Source organism: Sphaeramia orbicularis, unplaced genomic scaffold (assembly GCF_902148855.1).
Source record: "Sphaeramia orbicularis unplaced genomic scaffold, fSphaOr1.1, whole genome shotgun sequence".
Classification (NCBI taxonomy): domain Eukaryota; kingdom Metazoa; phylum Chordata; class Actinopteri; order Kurtiformes; family Apogonidae; genus Sphaeramia; species Sphaeramia orbicularis.
Window position 1 is genome coordinate 275,349 of NW_021941588.1, and position 20,298 is coordinate 295,646.

At 41.6% G+C, this 20,298-nt stretch overlaps 1 protein-coding gene across 1 annotated transcript in view; it reads right to left on the minus strand.

Annotated features, from left to right (window-relative positions):
* Positions 1-20,298, minus strand: part of LOC115416299 (thyroid hormone receptor alpha-like) — a 54,413-nt gene that overhangs the window by 9,787 nt on the left and 24,328 nt on the right. The window contains 5 exon segments of the mRNA XM_030130051.1: positions 1,626-1,831; positions 6,676-6,823; positions 11,773-11,873; positions 11,876-11,893; positions 15,604-15,665. Coding sequence (XP_029985911.1) covers positions 1,626-1,831; positions 6,676-6,823; positions 11,773-11,873; positions 11,876-11,893; positions 15,604-15,665 — 535 coding nt within the window.

Consider the following 20,298-nt stretch of genomic DNA (forward strand, 5'->3'; position numbering starts at 1 on the left):
TTTAGTAATGTAATGTAATAGTTTGCTCTATGTTGCAAATAAATGTTAATTTTAGACAACATTTCAGCTATATAATGCAAATTTTTAATAGTAAGTTTTAATTTGTTATCAATTACAAGAAATTTCAGGTGACCCCATTTAAATTCCAGGCGACCCCACATGGGGTCCAGACCCCATTGTTGAAAAACACTGACGTAGTGGAAACGCGGCATTTGTTCTACCAAAACGTCACAGGATTTAAAAATGACCTTGAAAAGCCACTAGCTTTAGGTGCATTAGCATTAAGATTAGCATTTTTCAGTTTGAAACAGTCTTAAACTTACTAATAAAAATCTACATTATATAACAGTGTTTCCCAACCTCTTTTGGCTCATGACCCCATTTTAATATCACAAATTTCAGGTGACCCCAGACATTCAAAACACAGACCTTTTTTTTTTGGCTAAAATTAATTTGTTTTTGATCATGTAATAGTTTGCTATTGCAAAAAAAAACTTTAATTTTAGACAACATTTAGACTATATAATGGAAATTTTTATTAGTAAATTTAATTTATACAATTTTTTTTATAAATTATTAGAAATTCTGGCGACCCCCAGACATTCAAAACAGAGACACTTTTTTTATGATAAAATAAATTTTTTTTGATCATGTAATAGTTTGCTATACTATGTTGCAAATAACATTAATTTTAGACAACATTTAGACTATATAATGTACATTTTTATTTGTAAGTTCTATATATATGTATATATATATATATATATATATATATATATATATATATATATATATATATATATATATTATATATATATATTTTTTTTTTTTTTTTTTTTTTTTTTTTTTTTAAATAAATTACTAGAAATTTCAGGCAACCCACGCATTCAAAACACAGACATTTTATTTACTAAATGAATTTGTTTTTGACCATGTAATAGTTTGCTATAATATGTTGCAAATAAATGTAAATTTTAGGCAACATTTAGACTATATAATGTAAATTTGTATTAGTAAGTTTTAATCTTTTATCAATTACTAGAAATTCCAGGTGACCCCATGTGGGGTCCAGACCCCAAGGCTGAAAAACACTGACGTAGTGGAAACGCGGCATTTGTTCTACCAAAACGTCCCAGTATTTAAAAATGACCTTGAAAAGCCATTAGCTTTAGGTGCATTAGCATTAGCAATTTTTAAGTTTGAAACAGTCAGAGTTTAGGTAAAACTTACAAAGGAGGACAAAGTCAAATTCAATGAGCGTATTAATAATCATCTGTAAATTACCTGAGGTTTGTTAGTAAAATAAATGTATATCTCAGTGTTTTTCAACCTTGGGGTCTGGACCCCATGTGGGGTTGCCTGGAATTCAAATGGGTCGCCTGAAATTTCTAGTAATTGATAAAAAATTAAAACTTACTAATAAAATTTACATTATATAGCAGTGGTTCCCAACCTTTTTTGGCTCATGACCCCATTTTAAACGTCAGAAATTTCAGGCGACCCCAGACTTTCAAAACACAATCCTGAGTGCAAATACGTTCCTAAGTTTTCTGAAGTCAATAACACCAACAGTTTTTTTTTTACAGTGTATGTCCCGTGTTCAAAGGGCTGAAGCTGTGGTTTACCATGAACTTGCGTTTCTGTTTCCAGCTGGAGCCCTGGGCGTTGGTGTGGCGGTGGGCCTCGGTCACCAGGCGGATCAGGTCCCACTCGGCGCTGTCGGGTTCCGGTCGGACCTGGAGCGTCCGCACCATCTCCTCCCTCTTCCTCTTCTCTCGGTTCTCCTCGATCAGACGACGCTTGGCCACTCGCTTGTTGTCGTCCAACACCACTGTGAACACACACCGTCACAGGGTTAACCCCACCCACTAACTCCACTGGACTGGACTGGACTAGACTGGACTGGGTTCTGGTTCTTTTTCTCTGTTGGTGTCACTAGTAAAACCTTCTGATGTACACTACCGGTGAAAAGTTTTAGAACACCCCAATTTTTCCAGTTTTGTCAGTAAATTCCATCAGTTCCAGTCCAATGAACAGCTGGAAATGGTACAAAGGTAAGAGTGAACTGCCAGAGGGAAAAAACCAAATAGGTAAAGGTTAAACAAAACTGAAAATAATGTACATTTCAGAATTCTACAAAAAGGTGAACAAGAAATGGGTGAACAACTGAAAGCAGTTCTGCAGCAATGGAGGCTGATAAAGTCTGGAAAGTTGGTGGTTCAATTCCTGCAGGTGTCCCAACGTTTGTGAATTCCTTCCACCCCCTGTGTCTGCAGAACAGGAGTGTGGAACACACTGTGGTACCAGACCCATGGAGCAGTACTGGAACAGGACTGGACTGAAGAAAGGAGTGTGGTACTGTAAAATGGAAAAGAGGAAAAGGAATGAACCAGAGAAGAGAGACAGAGCATCAGAAGAGGGAAAAATGGAGGTGTGTCCTCCAGAGAAATGTCCAAGAAAGTCCAGGTGTCAGGAAGTCCAGTTTCCTTCAGCATCCAAAGGCACTGAAACTGGACTGGAAATGCAGACAGAAGAGGTCTGGAAGAAGCACAGACACAACAGAAGCAGAAGACAAGCACTCTTTTTCTGCTGGAACATTCTCCTCCACTCCAATGCCTTCCCAGTGACATTACATTGACAGGCAATCGGACACTCCCTCCTTAAAAAAAATAAAAATAAATTAAAAATGAACGGCTCTTTACAAAGACTCAGTTCCCATTGTTCATTTCAAAGAGCTGTTCAAAAGATTTGATTCGTTCGTGAATGTCACATCACTACTCAGTTTCCACTGTGAATAGAAGACTTCCAGTTGCAGGTTTGATGGGTCCAGTTGCAGCTAAAGCCATTGCTGAGACTTCAAAATAAGAAAAAGAGGCTTGGCTGGGCCATGAAACAACACCAGTGGACTACTGAAGACTGGAAGAAGACTACTGAAGACTGGAAGAAGACTACTGAAGACTACTGAAGACTGGAAGAAGACTACTGAAGACTGGAAGAAGACTACTGAAGACTACTGAAGACTACTGAAGACTACTGACAACTGGAAGAAGACTAGTGAAGACTGGAAGAAGACTACTGAAGACTGGAAGAAGACTACTGAAGACTACTGAAGACTGGAAGAAGACTACTGAAGACTACTGAAGACTTGAAGAAGACTACTGACAACTGGAAGAAGACTAGTGAAGACTGGAAGAAGGGGTTCTGGACTGATAAAACCTGCACCTGTTCAGTCTGCTGTTCCCAGTGTAAACTCTTCCTCTCTTCCTCCTCCTCTCTCTTCTCTCTTCTTTCAGCTGTTGTCTGTCATAAACTTGTCTTCTGGTTCTGTTGTGTCTTTGGCTCTTCCAGACCTCTTCCTTCAAACCACCATGAAAACAGCTTTCAGTCCAAACCCCAAAAACATAGAACCTGAAGACACGTTTATTCAGCGAACAGTAACAGAACCTTCTGCTGTTTTCCTGTCCTCTTCTTTCTGTTGTGTTCCTGTCTGCATACTTTAGGTGATTCACCCTACAGTCCTTCACAGGAACATTCATAACTCACATTTCCATTTTGGATTCTTTTGTGACTTGAACAAAGAAAAAACACAGATCGTGTCGCTGTGGACGAGTCTGAACATTCAGTCCTTTTACCTTGAAATACCGTTAGTCTGCTGGATAAACATGGAGCCACAACGCTGGGGATGGTGTTCAGAGCCTAAAAGCATCAGTTTCACAGGTTTCAGTTCTGAACTGAACTGATTCAAATCAAAGACAGATCAGATTCAAGTCTGCAACGACTCTATGACCTTCAACCTGTTCAAACACATTTAGGCTTTGGGTTCATCAAGTGAAGACTGTCACTGAAGGAATTCACTTTATTTATACTGTACATGAAGAACATGTCAGTGTCTCTGTCCTCAGTCCTGTTGGACGACCTTTGTCCTGTGTCTCTGACACTGTGTACACCACTGTAAGCTCTACATATGTATGCTTATACACCAACAGCATCCAGCACAGACACACACGTCTATACAGGGATGGGGAATGAACGAATAAATAAATAAATAAATAAATAAATAAATAAATAAAAAAAAATAAAAGATTACTTTTACTGTAACACAGTATTGTAAGACATTACTAATTAACTGGGTACATGTTCAATAGCGCTTGTGTTCACCCATAATTTAACAGTACAAATGAAAAAATGAAAAAAAAAAAAAAAAACAGCCGGACAGTGAGGACGTTTCAGAACCCAAAATGTGTCAGTACAGTTCTGTTTCCTGTCGGTGTTTCAGCCAATGGGTGAAGACGACAGAAGACAGTCCGGTGTCCACACGGACCTACGCTCAGTACTAACACTAAACCTGCTGTACAGAGGCTAGTTAGCATGTTAGCATGTTAGCATGACCCCTGTGATCAGCAATGACAAGGTAAGCTAACATTTCTGGGAGTAGTTAGAATTCTGTACCGACTGCAAATTTATCCACCGTTGTCCTCGGCCCCGCCCATTTATGACCAGAGTCTGTCTGTAACTCCAGAGTAATACAGGAGTCAAGTAACAGATTACATTTCAGAGAAATTAATACTGTAAGATAAGGAGTAACTTAAAGTAACAGTAACAGTAATTACCTCCGCCAAGGAGGTTCTGTTTTAACAGGGTTTGTTTGTTTGTTTGTTTGATAGTTAGCAACATAACGGAAAAAGTTAGGAATGGATTGTGATGAAATTTTCAGGAAATGTCTGAAATGGGAGGAGTAACAAATGATTAGATTTTGGGAATGATCCAGACCACTGTCTGGATCCAGGAATTTTTAAATGGATTCTTTATCATTGGGAGAATGGGAGATTTTCAACATAAACTCCACACTATAAAACCCCCCATAAAAAACAGTATTATTCCGACAGCAGGGGCGCCGAAAAAATATTGTAAAATAACGGAAAATAACCATCTCATAAAAATATGGCAATTTTCCATAATTCAAATACAGTTTTTTGCCTTAACTTTACATGAGATTTTGCATATTTTTTTTTACTTTTTAATGTTTAATAAAGAATATTTACATGTATTAAAACAATCCAATTCCCTATAAATATATTTATAAATTATTTTCAATGAGACTCAGCTGTCCAATCCACTGATAAAAACTGTATTTGGACAGTTTATCAGTGCTTATACATGTTATACATTCACAAAAATACATTTATTCAACAGTTTTGTTGTGAAACCTCCTGTAATTACACAAGATATTTGTCAATTAACAAACAAGTCTGGTTCAACTGACAGAACTAATACTTCTGTTACCGTTAATTGTCAGTAATTTTATCTGGTTTTATTTTATTTTTGTTTCACAGTTTTAAACTTTAAATTAACAGCTTAATCTCATAAATAGAAAAGAAATATTTGTGAAATTATGATACATTTGCAAATGTATTTTAACTGTATTTTTCTGTGAAAAAAGAAAAAAATCATTGTAGTGAAAATTCTGTTAAATGACAGATTTTTTTTACAGTGTGTATGGATATAAAGTTTTTATTTTGGAAGATGTTACCTGTATGTCATGGACGAATGTGCTCTTCTACTATACGCAGATATATTGGTTGTTAATAAATTGCATAAATTGAATAGTTCAGCTAATATATATATATATTTTTAATTTTTTTTATCTTGGCAAAACACATGAAATAGAGGACAACAATGAAAAAAACACAATAATATCAATGCTAAGGGTCTAAGTCAGAAGTCCAGGTATTATTTTTCGTAGATCACTGCATGGGAGGCTGAGCTGCCTTGGGGAGGTCTGCGCTCTCTGAGTGCTTTTCTAGTTTGTAATAGATTACAATTTGGGAGTAATTCTCACAACACCACACTGTAAAAAAAAATCTGTAATTTAACAGAATTTTCACTGTTATTTTACAGATTTTTCTTGTATTTTAAGATGCAGAAAAATATCAATGAAATGACAAAAACAGACTGTGATTTACATGTCAACTGGAAAAGAACAGGAAAAACTGTAACTGAATAACCATAAAATTTACATTTTTTAAAAAGATTTTCTTTTTTCACAGAAAAATACAGTTCAAATACATTTACAAATGTATCACAATTTCACAAATATTTCTTTTCTATTCATGAGATTAAACTGTTAATTTAAAGTTTAATACTGTAAAAAAATATAATAATAAAACGAGATAAAATTACTGACAATTAACGGTAACAGAAGTATTTGTTCTGTCAGTTGAACCAGACTTGTTTGTTAATTGACAAATATCTTGTGTAATTACAGGAGGTTTCACAACAAAAATGCTGAATAAATGTATTTTTGTGAATGCATAACATGTATAAGCACTGATAAACTGTCCAAATACAGTTTATCAGTGGATTGGACAACTGAGTCTCACTGAAAATTATATATATATATATATTTATAGGGAATTGGATTGTTTTCATACATGTAAATATTCTTTATTAAACATTAAAAAGTAAAAAAAAATATGCAAAAATCTCATGTAAAGTTAAGGCAAAAAACTGTATTTGAATTCTGGAAAATTACTGTATTTTTATGAGATGGTTATTTTCTGTTATTTTACAGTATTTTTTCGGCACCCCTGCTGCTGGAATAACACTGTTTTTTGTTTTTTACGAGTGTTTTTTCCAGTGTACTGTAACTATCTGGGTGGTAACAGTGGAACTCACAGTCCATGGCCATGCCCACTGAGATGCACTTCTTAAAGCGACACAGCTGACACTGGTTACGGGTGATTTTGTCGATGATGCAGCAGCTGTCGTATTTACAGGAGTAAGACGGGTGGAGGTTCTTCTGGATGGTTCTACGGAAGAAACCCTGAAGGGAACGAAAGACAGAAGAAGAAGAAAGAGAAAACGTTCAAAAAAAGACAGAAAACCAGGAAATAAAAGACAAACAAACACACACAAGTCTAATGAAATCTGACCATTAAATGTCTGATTAGTGTCAAACCAGTGCATTGGTGGGTCACATGACACGGACGGATTTATCAGTAACTGTTCAAACGTCCACCTTTAACCCTTACAGACCCAAAACGTCCACCTTTAACCCTTACAGACCCAAACGTCCACCATTAACCCTTACAGACCCAAACGTCCACCTTTAACCCTTATAGACCAAACGTCCACCATTAACCCTTACAGACCCAAACGTCCACACTTAAACCCTTACAGACCCAAACGTCCACCTTTAACCCTTACTGACCCAAACGTCCACCTTTAACCCTTACAGACCCAAAACGTCCACCATTAACCCTTACAGACCCAAACGTCCTCCTTAACCCTTAAAGACCCAAACGTCCACCTTTAACCCTTACAGGACCCAAACGTCCCCTTTAACCACCTTACTGACCACACAAACGTCACCTTAACCCTTACAGACCCAAACGTCCAACCTTTAACCCTTACAGACCCAAACGTCCACCTTTAAACCCTTACAGACCCAACGTCCACCTTTAACCCTTACTGACCGCAAAACGTCCACCAACCTGACCCAAACGTCCACCTTTAACCCTTACAGACCCAAACGTCCACCTTTAACCCTTACAGACCCAAACGTCCACCATTAACCCTTACAGACCCAAACGTCCACCATTAACCCTTACAGACCCAAACGTCCACCTTTAACCCTTACAGACCCAAACGTCCACCTTTAACCCTTACAGACCCAAACGTCCACCTTTAACCCTTACAGACCCAAACGTCCACCTTTAACCCTTACAGACCCAAACGTCCACCTTTAACCCTTAAGACCCAACGTCCACCTTTAACCCTTACAGACCCAAACGTCCACCTTTAACCCTTACAGACCCAAACGTCCACCTTAACCCTTACAGACCCAAACGTCCACCTTAACCCTTACTGACCCAAACGTCCACCTTTAACCCTTACAGCCCACCAACGTCACCTTTAACCCTTACAGACCCAAACGTCCACCTTTAACCCTTACAGACCCAAACGTCCACCTTTAACCCTTACAGACCCAAACGTCCTCCTTTAACCCTTACAGACCCAAACGTCCACCTTTAACCCTTACAGACCCAAACGTCCACCTTTAACCCTTACAGACCCAAACGTCCACCTTTAACCCTTACTGACCCAAACGTCCACCTTTAACCCTTACAGACCCAAACGTCCACCTTTAACCCTTGTAACATTCTGACTCTTTTTGCATTAGACTTTATTCTCATTAAATGATGGGTTTCATCTTCATATTTTCTGACTTTATTGTCGTAGTGACAGCTGTTTGTATTTTCTTACACAACAGCTACAGCTTTAATGTTTGTCACACTAACAAGTTAAAGAACCCAATTTGGACATTTCCTTTTGACTGACATTCCTCACCAAACAGGTCACATGCTTCTATCAAAGGTCATCAAATAATCCTAATTGGTTAATTTAATGAAGAACATATTACAATAAATGAAGTTTACAGGAAGTTCAGTTATTAGTACTACTGAGTACTGTATTCAGATGAAATGTCAAACTGTACAGACTGTTCTGCACTGGGATCATACTGAAACCCAGGGACACAAATCTGTCCTATGTCCTTCCACATACATAATAATAATATAGATAATAATATCTGAGCACATAATAATAATAATAATAATAATAATAATAATAATAATAATATAATATATGATGTTATATGATAAAATATAATAATAAAATCTGAGCATATCTAATTATAATATAGATAATAATATCTGTTCATATATGATAATAATAATAATAATAATAATAATAATAATAATGATTACAGAGTAAACAGGAGCAGGTAATGGAGCAGGAATGTGTTGGTGTGTTGGCGTCCCACTGGACCTTCTTCAGGGTTAGGGTTAGGGTTAGGGTTAGACTGGACCCAGACCCACCCTGGTTCTGTTCACCACTGGACACAATTAAACAGGAGTTTGGAAACAGGGTGTTGAAGCGGCACAGGTTTACAAGCGCAGCAGTGACCATAAATAGACACTTGTTTGCATATGCATTAGCCTGTCCACTGACTGCAGCCCTGGGCTCTGCTGACACAAGGTGAAAGGACCAGGACGTCACATGTTTGGTAAAGAACACTGTTATCAGAGGAACACACAGACTTTAACCCTTTCATGCACAGTGGTCAGTCCAGTGGTCAGTTCTTCTCCAGCTGTTCTCTTGTATATTCATATATTTTGTTGTTTTAGTTCCATATCAGCCGACACAGTGGACGCTTATGCACCGTCCCACACACTGACATTCAGACCACTACTGTAACTTTGCTGTTCTAGATGAACCTGATCTGCACTGACATGATTGAGTGTAAAAAAAATGCTAATTGCTATTTGACTGTAATTAACAGTTTATTTTTCTTTTTTAACCCATTAAGACCCAAACATCCACCATTTACCAAAATCATCTACAGATATAAACTGTTTAATCCCTAATGATCGACTAATCCATATCAATAATTGGTGTAAAATACAGTTCTTCTACTTTTAATGGTCATCAGATATGACCATATTTGGACGTTCAGAAGCTCCATAGTTACCGTGGAAACATCGTCATCTTCTACAACGTGGATTCTCCAGTCAAACCCATGCAGTTGGATCAATGACAGTGGATGGATACACTGAGTTTATGTTCAATTAATGATATATTTTGCTGAAAAAGTCAGCAAAATATTGCAGCAAAAAGTTACTTTTTCTTCAGTTTTTTCTTTATTTTTGAAATAATAATCCTCAACAAAAACACAAAATACAATAAATAATGTTACAATAATTGGTGATAAACCACTTAAGGTGGTTAAATATGGAGAAAAATTCATTTGGGAACAGCCAAAAATGTCACACTGGATCCTTATAGGTTAAACAAAAAGTTGCTTTTTTTTCTTGCATATTATCTCCATGAAGTGAGTAATAACTAATATTAGAGTATGTAAAAATGTGAGAAAGCATCAGATTAGCAGCATTAAACATGTTTTATTTCATAGTTTTCACACAGTATATCAATAAATACATGTTTCTTTGCTTCTAAAATCAAACACATGATGTCCAGCTGAGTGGATGTTTTTGTGACTCCATGAAATATAGGTTCATAAAAAAATTCAATGGCATTGTTTTTTTTTTGTTTGTTTTGTTTTTTTTTTTCATGCCTAAAGAGGAATAAAAACCACTTGGGGAAACAAAAAAATCTTGATTAATGTTCTCATAATTCATGCATGAAAGGGTTTAAAGGTGCAGGAGACTTTCATGGCCAGTGTTTCCTCAGATCTGTCCATCCTCACTCATATCCACAGTTTCATGAATCTGTTCGTCTGTCATTCCTCAGCTGAATCTCTTCCTCATGCTGAACAGTTTCTTAGTTCCATCCACCACAAACAAACCATGTGTTTACATTCAGAGTCAGGAGGGAACTGGGCATCTGAGAAATTTTGTCACGGTGTGCATTGTGGGAAACGCAGGTTCACACAGCAGCAGCTGGAACAGACACCACGCTGAAACGGCAGGAGCTCCCTTCCCTCTATGCAGATTCCTCCGGCTGTTTCCACGTTTCAGCTGTTTCCGCATCGTGTTTGTTTCATCCATATAATATCATATGGTTGTGCTGCTGCTGCTGTCAGGTGGCTGCACAAACCTCCGTTTCCCACAATGCACGTCAGGACAAAATTCCTCAGATGCCCAGTTCCCTACTGGCTCTGAATGTAAAGACATGGTTTGTTTGTGGTGAATGGAACTAAGAAACTGTTCAGCAAGAGGAAGAGATTCAGCTGAGGAATGACAGACAGACGAACGGACGAATGAAACTGAGGAGAGGACTGAGGATGGACAGATCTGAGGAAAAAACTGGTCATGAAAGTCTGCCACAACTTTAATAATACAGTGAATGTGTGTGTACGGTTTCAGCCCAAACATCGAATGTCAGCTGGTCCAGTGGGGGGTGTGGTGGGTGGGTGTGGGTGTGGTGGGTGTGGTGGTGGGTGGGTGGGAGTGGGTGTGGTGGGTGTGGTGGTGGGAGTGGTGGGTGTGGTGGTGGGAGTGGTGGAAGTGGGTGTGGTGGGTGTGGTGTGGTGGGGTGTGGTGGTGGAGTGGGTGTGGTGGTGGGAGTGGTGGGAGTGGGTGTGGGTGTGGTGGGTGTGGTGGTGGGAGTGGGTGTGGTGGTGGGAGTGGGTGTGGTGGGTGTGGTGGTGGGAGTGGGTGTGGGTGTGGTTGGTGTGGTGGGGGGGTGGTGGGAGTGGTGGGTATTGTGGGAGTGGTGGTGGGAGTGGTGGGTGTGTGTGGGAGTGGTGGTGGGAGTGGTGGATGTGGTCGTGGATGTGGTGGTGGGTGTGGTGGTGGGAGTGGTGGTGGGTGTGGTGGGAGTGGTGGTGGGAGTGGTGGGTGTGGTGGGAGTGGTGGATGTGGTCGTGGATGTGGTGGTGGGTGGGTTGTGTGGAGTGGTGGTGGGTGTGGTGGAGTGGTGGTGGGAGTGTGGTGGGTTGTGGTGGGAGTGGTGGTGGGAGTGGTGGATGTGGTCGTGGATGTGGGTGGTGGGAGTGGTGGGTGTAGTGTGGTGTGGTGGGAGTGGTGGGGAGGGTGGTGGAGTGGTCGGGGATGGTGGTGGGGGTGGTGGTGGTGTGAGTGGTGGTGGGGAAGTGGTGGTGGTGTAGTGGTGGGTGTGGTGGGAGTGGGGGGTGTGGTGGTGGGGTGTAGTGGTGGGCAATGGTGGTGGGTGTGGGTGGTTGGCGTGGTGGTTGTGGCGGATGTGATGGTGGGTGTGGTGGTGGGCGTGGTGGTGGGCATGGTCCTGTACCTTACAGCCTTCACAGGTGATGCAGCGGTAGTGGTACCCAGTGGCCTTGTCTCCACACACCACACATGGCTCATCCTTCTCCAGGTAACTGGGGATGTACCTGGAACAGAGAGGCTAAGAGCTATAGGAGAAGAGGAGGAGGATGAGGAGGAGGAGGAAGAGGATGGGGGGGGGGGGGGGGCGCAGGGCAACAAGTACGAGCCAGAGGGGAGGATGGGCAAATGCACGACGAGGTATGATAGGTAAAGGGAGGACATGGGAGGATAAGGGGGGGGGGGGTGATATGGGCGGGGCCAGAGAGGAAGAGGAGGAGAGGATGAGGGGGGGCGGGGTGAAAGGGGGGGGGGGGGGGGGGGGGGGTGAAGTGTTATCACAGGGGCCTCCACATCGCTCCTGTGCACCAGGTCCAACAGACTGTGGGAGAAGATGGAACACAGACACAGAACTGACACCGTACCAGACCCACAGGTCCACCAGGGCACCGCAGGCCCGGGGCCTGAGCCCGGGGCCTGAGCCCGGGGCCTGAGCCCGGGGCCTGAGCCCGGGGCCTGAGCCCGGGGCCTGAGCCCGGGGCCTGAGCCCGGCCTACCTCTGGACCCTCAACACAGGGTTCTGGGTTCTCTGTCTGGAACCTCTGAGACTGGCAGGACGTCTGAGCATGCTCGGACGAGGGGCCGTCACTGACAAACGGTCGAATCACACACACATCTGTACGAGAATTCCAATGGAATATTCTATTCTATTCTATTCTATTCTATTCTATTCTATTCTATTCTATCTTCAAATGCTGACAGATGTTTCAACAAGAGAACAGTTTGAACCCAATCATGTGTGTGAGGGCGTGTGTGTGTGTGCGTGCATACGTGCGTGCGTGTGTGTGTGTATATGTGTGTGTGTGTGTGTGTGTGCGTGCGTGCGTGCATGCATGTGTGTGTGGACACACCAGGAAACTGAATCATTTATAGAATTTTGTGGCAGATCCAGGGGGAATATAGAATATAGAATAGAATATCATAATTTCACAAATATTTCTTTTCTTTTCATGAGATTAAACTGTTTAATACTGTAAAAATAATAATAAAACCAGATAAAATTACTGACAGTTAACGGTAACAGAAGTATTAGTTCTGTCAGTTGAACCAGACTTGTTTGTTAATTGACAAATATCTTGTGTAATTACAGGAAGTTTCACAACAAACTGTTGAATAAATGTATTTGTGTGAATGTATAACATGTATAAGCACTGATAAACTGTCCAAATACAGTTTTATCAGTGGATTGGACAACTGAGTCCTCACTGAAAATTATTTATATATATATTTATAGGGAATTGGATTGTTTTACTACAGGGTTCTTACTAGTGTCATTGAACGTCGTGGCCCTGACGCTGAGGTTTGACCCTCGACGCTGTCTTTCCACCAGCGTAGTGGTGTTCTTTTGTGTGTATTCTTCTTGTGTGTACAGCTCTAGCTCTGCAGATAGATAACAGGTTTAACCAAGAAAACTTCTGTCCAAAGCTTTTCCTGCAGACTTCAGTGTAAAACTGTAACATACAAACAAGACATGTCTGAGTTCTGTTCTCTGTTACAGCACATTAACAGCATTATACATTCAAATGAATGAGAAAAGATCGCTAGCTCGATGCTAACATAAATGGGAAAATCCGTAGACATGCTAACGATTAGCATCTTCAGATTGATTTAGGATTTACAATGTCTTTTAATCTAACAACAAAAGTTTCCATCACAGACAGGTGTGACTGTTCATTAGCACAACAACTGAACATAAAATACTCACAGACAAACGTTCTTTGTGTCCACACAAACACAATGACACACACGTGTCTGCTACTTCCTTCCATGTCTGAACTGACTACGGTAACACCCAAAGGACAAAACACACACTGACACTGATTACACCACCACAGGACCCCCTGTGACTGCTGCAACAACACAACATCACAGTGTGTGTGTGTGTGTGTGTGTGTGTGTGTGTGTGTGTGTATGTGTGTGTGTGTGTGTGTGTGTGTGTGTGTGTGATGGTCCAGTGCAATGAGAACCAGATTTGAATGTGAATAAATCTTTTCTTTGTTTTGGCTCAAAGTGCTGCAGACAGGAAATGACAACAATAGAAGCCACACCCCTTTGTGTGCCTTGGTATTGTCTGACCCCGCCCACCAACATCACTTGCCTTACGCTCATTGGCTGACAATGAGACTTCAATCAATTTATCTGATTTAAACGTTCCGATCACCTGTGGAAAATTAGATCTAAAATTTAGCCTGTGTGTGTGTGTGTGTGTGTGTGTGTGTGTGTGTAGTGTGTATGTGTGTGTGTGTGTAGTGTGTATGTGTGTGTGTGTGTGTAGTGTGTATGTGTGTGTGTGTGTGTGTGTGTGTGTGTATGTGTGTGTGTGTGTGTGTAGTGTGTATGTGTGTGTGGTGTGTGTAGTGTGTGTGTGTAGTGTGTATGTGTGTGTGTGTGTGTGTGTAGTGTGTATGTGTGTGTGTGTGTGTGTAGTGTATGTGTGTGTGTGTAGTGTGTGTGTGTGTGTGTGTAGTGTGTATGTGTGTGTGTGTAGTGTGTATGTGTGTGTGTATGTGTGTGTGTGTGTGTAGTGTGTATGTGTGTGTGTGTGTGTGTAGTGTGTATGTGTGGTGTGTGTGTGTGTGTGTGTAGGTGTATGTGTGTGTGTGTGTGTGTGTATGTGTGTGTGTGTAGTGTGTATGTGTGTGTGTGTGTGTGGTGTGTGTATGTGTGTGTGTGTGTGTAGTGTGTATATGTGTGTGTGTGTGTGTAGTGTGTGTGTGTGTGTGTGTGTGTAGTGTGTATGTGTGTGTGTGTGTGTGTAGTGTGTATATGTGTGTGTGTGTATTGTGTGTGTGTGTGTGTGTGTAGTGTGTATGTGTGTGTGGTGTGTGTAGTGTGTATATGTGTGTGTGTGTGTAGTGTGTGTGTGTGTGTGTGTGTGTGTGTGTGTGTGTGTGTGTGTAGTATGAGTGACGTTCTGATTATCCTGAACTTCGTGCAAGTGAATATTTTGTACAATCATGTCTGCGTTGAGGCGCAGGAGCAACGCCAAATGCAACGGTAATATCACATCGTTTCTTGGCTTCATTCCTCAAAATTTGCCCTCAAAATGCAGGAAACTGTGTTTCAGAGAGTTAGACATTTCAAAATTTTCCGTGGGAGGATGCCCCCGTGGTGCACCACGTACATGGTGCCCCTACACTGTGAAAAAATCTAGTGAGAACCCTGTAATACATGTAAATATTCTTTATTAAACATTAAAAAGTAAAAAAAAAAAGCAAAATCTCATGTAAAGTTAGGGCAAAAAACTGTATTTTAATTCTGGAAAATTTCTGTATTTTTATGAGATGGTTATTTTCCATTATTTAACAGTATTTTTTGGCACCCCTGCTGCCAGAATATTAGTTTTTTTTAAGAGTTTTTTTTTTTTTTTTACAGTGTATTTAGTTTGTGTCTGTGCTCTGGTCCTGTCTCTAAGGCCTTTTTTTTTCTTTCTTTTTTGTAAGGCCTTTCTTATAAATCTCTTCCGCCCTGTTGTGGGTCGGTTCATTTCTGTTCAACAAAAGCCTGCGAAGGCTCAGGTAAAAGGATGAGCTGCAGATTATCTGACGGCGCCGTGGGGGGGTGGGGGTGGGGGCTCTACAGACGGTCCACGTCGGACCACGCTGGGCCAAATCCTCCAGCACATGAAAGGACTGACACCTGCCTGCCATTGTGTTCCTTTACTGCAGACTAAAGCCCCAAATCTAATGAAAGTAATGATCAAATGGAATGGAACAAGGAGCAGATGAGGAGTCCTTACCAGACATGCTCTTCACTGAACACTGGCTGTTCTTCCGCTTCCTCTTGGGCACATCCGGCCACCTGGGAGGAGGACAGGAACAAAAGGAGGACAGAGGAGGAGAGAGGAGAGAGAGAGGAGGTGAGAGGAGGGCACCAGTGCCAGGACACTGAACAGAACCAGAAAATGAACCAGAGGTAGAACCACAAGTAGACGTCAAACCCAAACTAGAACCAGGTCTAAAACCAGATCCAGGGCCCTCATGTACACAGACTTGCGTGGATTTCATATGTAAACCTGGCGTACACTTAAATCCAGAAAAGTCCGTACGCACAAAAAAATCCAGATGAATAAAACTGAGCGTACGCCTGAATCCAAACACACCGCCTTTATTCATCCAATCAGCTGGAACTGAGCGCATGTGTTGGAGTACCTGACTCCTCCCTCTCCACGCCCACATTTAAGTAAACAAATCAGCATAAACAGGGTCTGCAGGTGGGGTTCCCTCTGGGATTCCCCTGTCTGCAGGATCACATGATGATGTCAAGGTGGACGCGAAACGGAGGATGAAACAGGAGGAAGAAGAAAAGAGACGAACTGAGAGTGTTTGAGCAGAAAGTGGACGATACTGTTGGTGACACTGGTCTGACTGGGACCAGCCCCAAGTAAATACAGATTTAGTTTTAGTGTCAGTCACATATGAGTTCATTCTACAGGTCATCCAACAGTCTGATCACAGCTGAACTAGATACAGGTTCATGTGGGATCATGTCAGGAAATCAAAGACTTGACTCATGTTGAATCACTCAAATTATTATTTTCCAACAATAAGGCAGAAAACAGTCAGACGCAGTATCATCCTCCTGTCACAGAGGCTTCTGTGGACTCCCAGTGTTAGCCGGTCCTCCGGTCTAACAGCTGCTGATGCCCATCTGACCGGCATGGGTCTGTGCTGACCAGAGCAGTGTCGTCTGCTGGTCCTTCAGACAGGAGAAGCTCATTGTCGGCTTACATCAAAAAAATTGTCAAGTTATTTAAACACACATTCGTCCCTCCGTTCCTTTTTAAGAAATGCTCAGTGTCCTTATCGTACCAGTAGGCGTTTTTTCCTGGGACTGGACCAGTGTCCTCTGAATGTCCAGCAGAGCTGGTCTGCTCAGACGGCCTTGGCCCAGCGTGTTGTGGGTGGAAGACTGAAGCCTTTAAACTACAGATGCTCCTTTCACTGAGCCGACAGTCTGACTGATTTAACTATCGAAAAAAACAGATTAAACTGAACAAGAAATGATTAAATTATGGAACTGAAACAAGAAAACGCTGAAATTATGTTAAAATGAAACAAGGAAGTCCAATGAGTGTGTTTTATTTACAGTGCAAGAAATGAACAAATAATTCATAGTGGTTTCTGTGATTTCTCAGCAGAATGTGTGACGGTATTAAACTGAACTGTCAGTGAAGGAGCAGATCTGAAAACAGCTGTCAATCAAACAGGATTCAGCCTTTCGACCGATCCTCCAATCAGCATGTGGGATTCTGGCGTCTGGCCTGGCCAAGCTCCGCCCACAGCTCCATTCACCCCCAGAGATGCCCGGCGTCCAGGGGCGGGACAACATGGTGTCATTTATCCAATGATCGTCCAGTTTAGAGTCAGTTCAGACCAGTTCCACTCAGTCCCATTGAAGTGCATGGACGCTGAGCGTCTACGACAATGCACTGAGCAGAGATGGAGGAGAAAACACAGACACGGGAATGGAGGAGAAGTGAACAACATCCAGTCCACTGATCTGGGATCAAACTGATTCTGAACCAACTGGTCTGAGAGATGAACGTGTTCCAACACATTTGGAGTCAATGAAATGAAAACAACTGAACAGATTTGAGCATTTAATGGGAGTCATTTTAGGGGCAGCTGAGCTTCCACTGCAGTCTGACACTGAACACCTGTGGACCTGAGTCACCAGAGGACATCGTGAGGACAATCGACGGAGTCAAAGAGCAACTGGACCGACTAATAAATGTTCTGACAGACATGAAGACTACAGTAAATGCGTTTATCCACCAGTGAATTGTGTGTCCTTGTCTCTTTGTATGTTTGTTGCTTCCCGTCCTCCAGGGCAGGATTAGCACTGAAGGGTCCGGGGCTGGTCTGGTATGTTTCAGATTGGATCTGTTCGAGGAAGTGACAGAGTAACTTCATCCAGGCTTAAAGGTGGGGTAGGAGATCCTGGAAAAACTACATTCTAAAAATATACAATTCAAAAGTCCCACCCCTTTTTCTTCAGACTTCCCCCGAAGCCACGCCTCCAGAGTACCGGACTGTGAGGGGGGAGGGACAAACAGCATCACAACATCACTGTTCAATCATTTGGATGGGTCGATTAAAATGATTGGATGGTGTTTTTTCGGTCCTGTCCGTTCCACAGGTGACCACAACGTTTTATTTTTGTGTTAGAGCATTTATTTAATTGGTTGTAATCGGGGTGTGAGTTGGGCTGAGTTGGGACTGGGCCTATAATGCCGCGTTTCCACCACGTGGTACCAACTTGGCTCAACTTGACTCGACCTTTTTGTGTTTCCACTACGAAAAAGGACCTGGAATCTGGTTCCTGGTACTAGTTTTTTGGTCTCACCTCCGCTGAGGGTCCAGGACTGGGGACCACATACTAAAAGGTGACACTGTGTAAACACTGCAGACCACTGATTGGACAGAGTCGTCTGTGTGCCCCGCCCTTTTACAAAAACAGATGCAGTAGTTTCCAGTAAATCTGTCAGTAGGTGAATCCACATGATGACAGTCTGTAAAACTCCACCATGGTTTGTCCAGGAGGTTCAGACAAACATTCAGCAGGAGTTTGACCAGACAACAGGCAACCAGTGAGTTTATCAGCAACTGTGAGCAGAGCACACGGAGGTAACACGCCGCATCGCTATGACGACCAGGGACTGGAAAGAGGGAGGATCCTCAGCGTCTGAAACCGACCACAATGAACATTTGACAGATGAACAGAACCACACATAAACAGAACCACAAATAAACAGAACCACAGATGAACAGAACCACAAATAAACAGAACCACAGATGAACAGAACCACACATAAACAGAACCACACATAAACAGAACCACACATAAACAGAACCACAAATAAACAGAACCACAGATGAACAGAACCACACATAAACAGAACCACAGTTAAACAGAACCACACATAAACAGAACCACACATAAACAGAACCACAGATGAACAGAACCACAGATGAACAGAACCACACATAAACAGAACCACAGTTAAACAGAACCACACATAAACAGAACCACAGATGAACAGAACCACAGATGAACAGAACCACACATAAACAGAACCACAGATGAACAGAACCACACATAAACTGAACCACAGTTAAACAGAACCACAGATGAACAGAACCACACATAAACAGAACCACAGTTAAACAGAACCACACATAAACAGAACCACAGATGAACAGAACCACAGATGAACAGAACCACACATAAACAGAACCACAAATAAACAGAACCACAGATGAACAGAACCACACATAAACAGAACCACAAATAAACAGAACAACAGTTAAACAGAACCACACATAAACAGAACCACAGTTAAACAGAACCACAGTTAAACAGAACCACAGATGAACAGAACCACAGATGAACAGAACCACACATAAACAGAACCACAGATGAACAGAACCACAGATGAACAGAACCACACATAAACAGAACCACAGATGAACAGAACCACACATAAACAGAACCACACATAAACAGAACCACAGATGAACAGAACCACAGATGAACAGAACCACACATAAACAGAACCACAGATGAACAGAACCACAGATGAACAGAACCACACATAAACAGAACCACAGTTAAACAGAACCACACATAAACAGAACCACAGATGAACAGAACCACAGATGAACAGAACCACACATAAACAGAACCACAGTTAAACAGAACCACAGATGAACAGAACCACACATAAACAGAACCACAGTTAAACAGAACCACACATAAACAGAACCACACATAAACAGAACCACAGATGAACAGAACCACAGATGAACAGAACCACACATAAACAGAACCACACATAAACAGAACCACAGATGAACAGAACCACAGATGAACAGAACCACACATAAACAGAACCACAGATGAACAGAACCACAGATGAACAGAACCACACATAAACAGAACCACAGTTAACAGAACCACAGATGAACAGAACCACACATAAACAGAACCACAGTTAAACAGAACCACACATAAACAGAACCACACATAAACAGAACCACAGATGAACAGAACCACACATAAACGGAACCACACATAAACAGAACCACAGATGAACAGAACCACACATAAACAGAACCACAGATGAACAGAACCACACATAAACAGAACCACACATAAACAGAACCACAGATGAACAGAACCACAGATGAACAGAACCACACATAAACAGAACCACAGATGAACAGAACCACAGATGAACAGAACCACACATAAACAGAACCACAGTTTGTCTGATATGGACTGCCTCTGTCTGTCGACTCAACACAGATTTAGATTGGGAAGTTTTATTTATTTTTATCACTCACTAGAAATTCCAGGCGACCCCAGGTGGGGTTCCGACCCCACGGTTGAACAACACTGTTGAAAAGCCCTGAGAGGCAACTTGGTTGTG